Source organism: Fistularia commersonii, chromosome 19, assembly GCF_037954325.1.
Source record: "Fistularia commersonii isolate RoL2024-O1a breed Wild chromosome 19, RoL_Fcom_v1.0, whole genome shotgun sequence".
Classification (NCBI taxonomy): Eukaryota; Metazoa; Chordata; class Actinopteri; order Syngnathiformes; family Fistulariidae; genus Fistularia; species Fistularia commersonii.
This window is the reverse complement of record NC_141302.1, coordinates 2,815,184-2,823,706: the sequence shown is the minus strand read 5'-3', so window position 1 is coordinate 2,823,706 and position 8,523 is coordinate 2,815,184. Positions and strand designations below refer to the sequence as shown.

The 8,523-nt window shown below is 44.2% G+C and overlaps 1 protein-coding gene across 1 annotated transcript; it reads right to left on the bottom strand.

The window, feature by feature from the left end:
• Positions 1-1,487: 1,487 nt before the first annotated feature.
• Positions 1,488-7,551, bottom strand: LOC147223438 (ras-related protein Rab-38). Its single transcript, XM_086165695.1, has 4 exons — positions 7,207-7,551; positions 3,733-3,863; positions 2,252-2,401; positions 1,488-1,863 (listed from the first exon to the last, which is right to left on the bottom strand). The coding sequence occupies exons 1-4, from the start codon at positions 7,412-7,414 to the stop codon at positions 1,639-1,641; spliced, it is 714 nt and encodes a 237-aa protein (XP_086021821.1). The 5' UTR covers positions 7,415-7,551; the 3' UTR covers positions 1,488-1,638.
• Positions 7,552-8,523: the final 972 nt, after the last annotated feature.

Below are 8,523 nucleotides of genomic sequence, written 5' to 3'. Positions count from 1 at the left end.
TATTATTGTTATTATTATTATTATTATTATTATTACGTTTTGGCACAGCAAAGTCTTTTCAATAGTGAGTATTATAATAATAATAATAACATTATGATAATAATAACAATATTTTTTGATTAACTGTGAATTATCATTAAATGTATTTTTTCAATTATTATCAGGTTTATTATTTATTATTATTAGTTTCAATGGTGTGTATTTTTATATGATAATAGTTTTGGATTTATTGTTGATTCTTGTGAAATTGTTATCAATATTATTAAGTTTCAGCACGCAAAGTAGTTCCAGTAGCATTTTAATTTTAATCATATCAATCTTAATAATATTCTAATAATAATGATAATAATAATAATAATAACAACAATAATTGTGCATTTATTGTTGACTCATGAAATTATTATTTTTAAGTTTCTGCACAGCAAAGCAGTTTCAATTGTGTGTTTTTTTATGTTTATTGTTAGTTAAAATTATGTAAAATGTTGAGTGTACTGTCCAAGAGTGTGGGAAGCGTAATATAAACGGTGGTGGGTTGATAGCAATTTGCAGGAGGTTCGTCGAGGATTATTATATCTGTAAATACCATCAAAATGATCACGTCTCTATTAAACAGAAATTTACTTTTTGTCTTGGAACGAACGGCAGGAAGTCAGAGATAATTATGGGAAACACAACAGAGGAACCTGGACATTTCCAAGACAACAGGCCTCCAATAAACATGTAAAAGATGGAGGGGATGCAACGCACGTAGCCTCCTGTTAGCCAGAGGGCGCTGGTCGTCATGGCAACCAGGTCATTTATTTCTTTAAATATTAAGGCCGTCTTGTAACATCTGAAAAAAAAAAGTGTTTATATTCTTGTCGCTCTTTGTGCACACGCAAGTAAAAGCACACCGAGGGAAAACAGCATTTTTGTTGTTTTTTTTCTCATAAATACAAGAAGTACATAGACATTCAGTATTTTCCTTAAAATCAAACTTCAACCCAACATCTTTTTTTTCGGGATTCCCAATGTTTTGTTGCACCCAGAAATGTAATTTCTCTTCAGTTGTGAACTGATTTAAAAAAAAAAAAAAAATTGCAACATATATTTTGTTTATACATAACAAAAAGTCAAAAAAAAAAACAATAAACAATAAAACATTTGCCGAATCAATTCTTTACTGTAGGGAAAAGTATTTCTTGCCGACCCCTGGCGTAAGATGCAAAACAATATAGTACTAGGTGGAGTATTAAGGTAGATCGTGGTACTTTTAGATACTTTCGTTGTATTTCAAACGCCACGGCGACGGATATCTTTATCTTTTTTTCCCTCGAGTAAAGTCATGTGACCCCATCCCGCACCCCTCTGGGTGAGAATGGTTTGATCCGGGACGCCCGACGGCTTCAATCAGCACATTTTTACTCAACAAACATTAAGCTACTACAACTTTATTATGATATTATTATCATATTAAATACCCTCTTGCATGAAATTAGCGTATAAACAAAAAAAAATTTTTTTTGTTGTTTTTTTTTTTTTTTTTTAGTTTTTTTTCAAACGGATTCACATTTTCAAACACATCCCTTGCCGTGACGCCACCGGATGGATTATTCATCTCAGCGACCTCCTCCTCGTCCTCCTCAGTCTCTCGGCTCCTCAGTCGTCGGCGGCTCTGGGCTTCAGACCTGGACACCCCGAGCAGCCGTCCATCCGCAGCCTCTTCTCCCTCACGTTGTAGTCGAAGCGGGGAAGCACCAGGACGCCGCCGTCGGCTTCGCTACGGGCGCCGCCGTCGCCGCCGCCAACCGCCTCGGTCTCCTCCTCCAGGGAAATGATGCTCCTCACCAAGCAGGAGATGGCGGCGTCAATGTTGGTGTTGTCCTGGAGGGGGAAGACGGCGAGAAGTCTATGCCGATGCACTTAGAAGACGAAGAAAACTGAGACGGCCTATGATCGGACCGGAAGAGACGGTCAGAGTAGCGTCTGACTCTGTGGCTTTTTAGCTAAAGATCGGCAGATGATGAATTTCTGGTGTTTTCCTCTTATTTTCTTATTTCCTCTTATTTTTTGGACAACTCACAGTCTTTTCTAAGCTTGGGGGGGTCTCTGTTCACAATTTCATCTTATTCCATGGTTATTACACATTTATTACATGTTATTACACATTACAAATTCGTCACGGTCTCTTGAATTGTTCCTTCGTGAAATTCTGCCGGTGAAATACGAGACGGTAGCGGTCAGAGCGGAGAACGCCTGGAACTCCGCCTACCTTGGCCGAAGTCTCGAACCAGCTGACGAAGCCGTAGTCCCTGGAGAAGGTTTCCAACTTGGGCAGCTTTGGGCACAAACCGTGGCGCCGCTGGTCACACTTGTTAGCCAGTAGGACGGCGGGGACGGGCCTGCCGTTGCTCAGGGCGACCTGGACGCGACGAGAAGCAGCGGGATGAGGAGGCGCAAGGCGTATCGCTCACCTTCTGCCTTCTTCTAAACCAGGGGTGTCAAACATACGGCCCGCGGGCCGGAACCGGCCCGCCAGGGAGTTCAACCAGACCCGCAGGATAATTTGAAAGTGAAAAAATGCATAAAAGACAAGGATTTAATTTTTTTGATTAAATGCAATTTGAGAATTTTCCGCACTAGTTTGGTCAGCGTAGACGACAGTCCGCATCACTGAGACGGACCAATCAGCAGACGTTATCAACGCACCACCTGCTGCTTGTTATGACGTTGTTTCTACCCTGTTCTCCACCTCCTGCTACACCCTCATTAGCCAAAATGTCGTTATCAAAACAGAGAAAAGTAGTTAAAGAGTGTCGAATTTTCAAAGAAAATTTGACGACGTCTTATTTATTTACGGAGACGCACGGGAAACCTTTGTGCTTGGCGTGTTTGCAACAATTTTCGGTATTGAAGGAATATAATATACGGCGCCGCAACGAGACTCATCACCGCGAAAAATATGACAGCTTGCAAAGAAACTGAGAAGAGATAAGATCGACGAATTGCTGGCGGGTCTGAGGAAACAGCGTCCACTTTCACCTATAGCCGAGAAATCAGCGAAGCAGCGGTAAAAGCCAGCTAGCTAATTGCTAGCGAAAATGTGCAATTTAAAGTTAGTCACCAGCTTCACTACAAACTAGTATGATGGAATTCAATTTTCATGCAACTCCGTACATTTTCAGTATGTGTAGTATGTGTATGCATGTTTTATGGATGAAGTTTACACATTTACAGGACAGGTAAATACTCCAATCCTTACACATTTAATAGCACTCTTTTTAGTTTGTAAGATGTAGGCAGGGATTCAATTTAGATTTCATATGCACATGTGTAAATAGTTTAAAAATCCCTTTCTTTATAAGTCTCATTTAATCTTAAAGTGCATTACTATATTTTTCAATACCAATTACTTGTTTAAGTTTTGTGCCTTTGCAAGATCAGTGGGATCGCATGATCACATGATTGCAATGCAAACATGTGAATGATAAAAGTAAATTACACTTTTGTCTAAGGAAATATGAGGTGTTTCATGAAATGTTTTGTAAAAGGATTGTTCATTAAATTCCAAAATTTTCCTTATGTCCTTATACTTCTTTACACCAAAACAGAGGAAAGACATGATATTTTGGTTATTTATTGCTGAGTATGCTATTATTTTAATGGTCCGGCCCACTTGACATCTACCTAGGCTGTATGTGGCCCGCGATGAGAAATGAGTTTGACACCCCTTTAGAATCTAAAGGGACTCACCTTGGAGTCCAGGTCTCCCTTCCACTTGAGGACAGCCTGAAAGGTGGAGAGTCTAGTCATGTCGAAGACGACCAGAGCTCCGACAGCCTCCCTGTAGTACACCCGGGTCATGTTGCCATATCGCTCCTGACCTTCAGGGAGGGAAGGGAGGGACAGAAATTCCCGACTCAGTGAAGCATACCGTACATTTTGCCAAATGGGACATTCATTCGCCGCATCGCAATCCATCCCTCCAGCGCTTCAAGAGGAATCCCGAGGTGACCCCAGGCCACCTGAGAAGGATGGTTACTCCAGCATGTCCTTGGTCTTCCCCTGGGGACCTCCTCCCAGATGGGAAGCCTCTGAGAGCCGTCCTGACCAGATGTCACCTCGTCTTTCTGGCCGAGCTTCTGACCCTACCACTTGTAGTACAACATTTCGTTCGAGGAGTCTTCTCCTTAGCTTCTTCACCATGACAGACAAATCGGAGTGTGCCTGTAGACCCCCGACCCCACGGTACCCTCACTCGTGAACAAGAACCTAAGGTACTCGGACTTCGCATTGGGTAGGATCTCATCTCCGACCCAGAGAGGACTCATCTCTGACCCTTCACCTCTGACCAGCTGAGGACCACGGCCTGAGAACCTCCTTCCAATGAAGCCACCAGAACCGTATCATCTGCAAAGAGAAAGCCGAGCCGGTAATCTGACGTCCGACGTCCTGCCGTCGCAGGAAAACATGTAGGCAGCTAGCTTGTTTCACAAATCTGAACACTTCCCGATCGCGCTAGCTAGCATTCGTTAGTGTTAGCACCAGCTCTGCAACAACACGCAGCCAAAAAAAGTAATCGGTTATTTTTGCGGCCATGTGAAGAAATCACATGAGATGTTTCTACGCCTTCCATATCTTAACACCGTGAAATGGATTCTTCACGATTTCTACATTTTTAACATTTCGACCAAATTAAGGAAATGGGGCGGTTCATCTTGATCCAACCGGATCGTTCCAGAACGAGGCTCCTAAACAAGGGGGGCGGGTTCTGCTCTGCGGGGTACAAGAACTCCTAAAGCGAAGTACTCAATGTGCATGTGATTACCAATAAAAGGGCTCCGGACTTTCTAGCGCGGTCGCTAGAGGCCGTATCCGGACGCTCAAACCAAAAAACGATCATCACATTTTGGGTTCCTCTCAGGTGAAGTGACCGCTGGACCGTCAGCTGAGCCACATGCCTGTGACGCAACCTGGAAATCTCCTTAATCAGATGTTCTGATCCACACGGAAGGACAGGGAGGGGAAGGAGGGGGGTCACTGGGAGTTAATTACACCTGATGGGCAGTTTATAACAGTGTAATAACACACTCCTTGCTTTATTCATCCAGAAAACCCAGACCTTTTCCGGAATGTTTGCTAATAAACCGGAATTAAAGAGGCTGCACGAGACGCCGGCTAGGAAATGCACCAGAATTGCAAATATTTGAGCACGGAACACATAACAGTGTATGTGTGTGTGTGTGCACGACAGAGCGCATGTGCTTGTGTGTAAATGAATATATAAATAAGTCCCTATCTGGGTAGCTAACGTCCTCCACATGATCCCAATATAGCGGTGAATCAGCAAGTAACAATCAGCCATCTGACCCAACACACACATGCACTCGTGGCCAGTGCACAACGTACTCATTTCAAAAAACCAAGCATACAAGTCTGTCTCAAGAGAGACTCAAGCCGGCACAACCCTGGCCAGCGGCCCGGCGCCGGCAGCGGCCAGCCGTTGTTCCTCCAGACTCCAGAAGGCCGTGTTCTGGATCCCAGAATCCAGGAAAAGCTTCAGCGGCGCGAGAAAGTACCTTGAGGAGGTCGGTTCTTCTTACCCAGAACGGCCTTGTGGGTTCTTTTTACCCAGAATGGCTTCTCGGATGCATTGTCACCGTGACGAGGCACTTCCCCATCAACCGCATGACACCGGCCTACTTCTCCTTTGAGACCCAAAATGTCTGGCTCTGGACCCGGGGCGAGCCACTGAAGGCGACTGGGGACGGATGCAAAACTCCCGCCGCTGCTAAAGCATACATGTCTCCAAATAACAGTCCAATTTTCTTTTCACGGCGCCAAATCACAACCCAGTCATCTGTCACGTCCCACATAGAGCCAACACTCTTTAAGATGATCTACAAGAAACCAAACGTTCCCTCCTTGTTAGCAAGAACTTAGCGTCCACAGCGAGGTAGAAAGCAAGAGTAGGAGGGGTTGGAGGGTCGGGTTCAAATGATATCATCATAATAAGAGCAATAGTGCAAACAATTACATGCTAATAGCTAAAGTTGTAGCTTTAATATTCGTAAAAGGAATAATGAAGGTGACGGACGGCTGTCTGGCTAAATACTTATGCTAGCGACGTGCTAAATGTGAGAACCCAGGGCCCGGCACTATTACCATTGCTAGCATGCTAGCACATTCTGCTAACGGGAGTTGTCGGGCAAATGTCTCGTAAAATTAATGTGATATTTTCACGGTAAAATCTCATTAGGACTGGATGCCATGCAAGTTAGCGTTATAAAATTAGCATGGGGGAGTAAAGTTGGAGGTCTATTATTTAACCCTAGTACAACTTAACCAGAGTTGGCAAAAAGTAAATATAATAACCGAGATTAAAAAATCCTATTCAGCGTTGATTGGAGACAAATGGGTTAAAAACCAGATATGCGGCCAGGCTAATGCTATTTTTTATTGTGAGTGCACGTGTGTGTGTGTGTGTGTGTGTGTGTGTGTGTGTGTGTGTGTGTGTGTGTGTGTGTGTGTGTGTGAGGACACGAACGCCAGGAGGCGACCGCTCCGGTGTGAGGTCATCACCGCCCACTGGTACGACACATCCCGGCAGCTGCAGACAATCGTGGCCGCCGTCGCACAAACACCCCAACGGGTTAACGCCACTGCATGCCTGCGCGTGTGTGTGTGTGTGCGTGTGAGTGTGTGTGTGTGTGCACGAACTTCGTGGATTAAAACAAATGCACCCAGTTACATGGACGGCCTTGCAGGGCAGGGTAGAACCAGCCTTGTGTGTGAATAGAAAGACGGAGTGGGGAAACCACATGTTACCTCTTAGTAGCTTAGGGAGAAGACAAAAAGGGACGGTTTCCATGGCAACACCGAGTTGGGAGAAAATAAATAAAGAGGAGACTTTGTGTTGTGAGTGGATTATAAACTGATTATAAACTCCTCCCTCTGATATTAATCAATATCCTCATCTGCACTTTGATTAATATCAAGTCTGGTCAGATACACAAGTGTGTGTGTGTGCGTATATGAGTGTGTGTGTGTGTGTGTGTGTGCAACCAGATCCTCAAGTTCAAAGTGAACATGTGAGAAAGCACTTTTTAAAAAAGTTGTAGATCAAGAAATACACGAAAGGGATTATGCAAACTGGGAGCACACACACACACACACGCACACACACGCACACACACGCACGCTCGCAGGGGGGGGACGTGTACGCACCGGCTATGTCCCACAGCTGCAGTCTCACCACCGTCTTGTGGTCCCAGTTGAGGATCTTCAGGGCAAAGTCCACCCCGATGGTGGCGCGGTAGTGCTGCGAGAAGACCTGGTGGACGTAGCGCTTGATGATGGAGGTCTTCCCGACGCCCAGGTCTCCGATGACCAGCACCTTCAGCAGCCGCTCCTGCTGCTGCTGCTGCTGCTGCATGGCGCTCCTGGACCTCCTCCTCCACCCTGGACCTCCTCCTCCACCCTGGACCTCCTCCTCTACCCCCGCGGAGAGACGCCGAGGCGACGTCTCCAATTACCGGCTGCGCACTTTTGCAGACGACGTTGTCGTTTACCTTGAAGTGTTCCGGAAAAAAAAACAAAACAAACAGATAAACAAACAAAGTATCGCGATGCTAAAAAGACACGCTGCTTTTCTTTCTATCTTTCTATTTTTCTTTTTTTCTTTCTATCTTTCTATCTTTTTTCTTTCTTTCTTTCTGTGATCGGAAAGTTTGGAGACACGTCGCGGGAGAAGCGGCGTCTGCGCAGTAAGAGTCCGGACAGCCCGCGGTGTGTGTGTGTGCGTGTGTGTGTGTGTGTCTGCTCTTCTGCTATTTGGTCAGCTGCAATATCCGCACACACACACACACACATAAACACACACTGTCAGAGATGTGTGCCAAAGTCGCGCGGTTCACCACGCCCCCAGTAGTGTGTGTGTGTGTGTGTGTGTGTGTGTGTGTGTGTGTGTGTGTGTGTGTGTGTGAAAAGGCGGCGTCACCACTCGTGACGTGGCGACAGCTTAACCGGCTTGTTAACTGTAAATTATAACAGTACTAAATACACACACACACACACACACATACACACACACACCACATATTGCATACATGTATATATATGTGTGTGTGTGTGCGTGTATACATACACACTTATACATATATATATATACGTGTAAAGAATGACGCTGTTCAAGAAATTATTATCAAATTGTAATAAAAAATGTTAATAAACTCGTTCCTTTCTCTGTGGAGAGACACATCTTCATGTTTCCAAATGTTTGGGATCTGCATGCTCTAAGGTTTCTGGGTGGTAAAAACTAAAATATACAGGAATATATTATAAATAGGAAAACATATTTAAGAATGAGGCACTGAGTCAGGTTGTATCTGGTTTTAACTTGGAAAGTTCATGAACTGGTTGTTTGGTGATATTTTTTTTGTTGTTATTTGTAGTAGTAGTTGTTGTTGGGGTATAATTACGAGAAAAATTTTTTTAAGGTACATAAAAAGAATTCAGGTTTCAACATTTTTAGCAATTTTTTAA

Coding starts and splice junctions, on each gene's coding strand:
- LOC147223438 (XM_086165695.1), bottom strand. CDS start 7,414: ATGCAGCAGCAGCAGCAGCAGCAGGAGCGGCTGCTGAAGGTGCTGGTC. Junction 3,864..7,206: donor GCAGCTGTGGGACATAGCCG/GTGCGTACACGT, acceptor CCCTCCCTGAAG/GTCAGGAGCGATATGGCAAC. Junction 2,402..3,732: donor AGGGAGACCTGGACTCCAAG/GTGAGTCCCTTT, acceptor CGTCGCGTCCAG/GTCGCCCTGAGCAACGGCAG.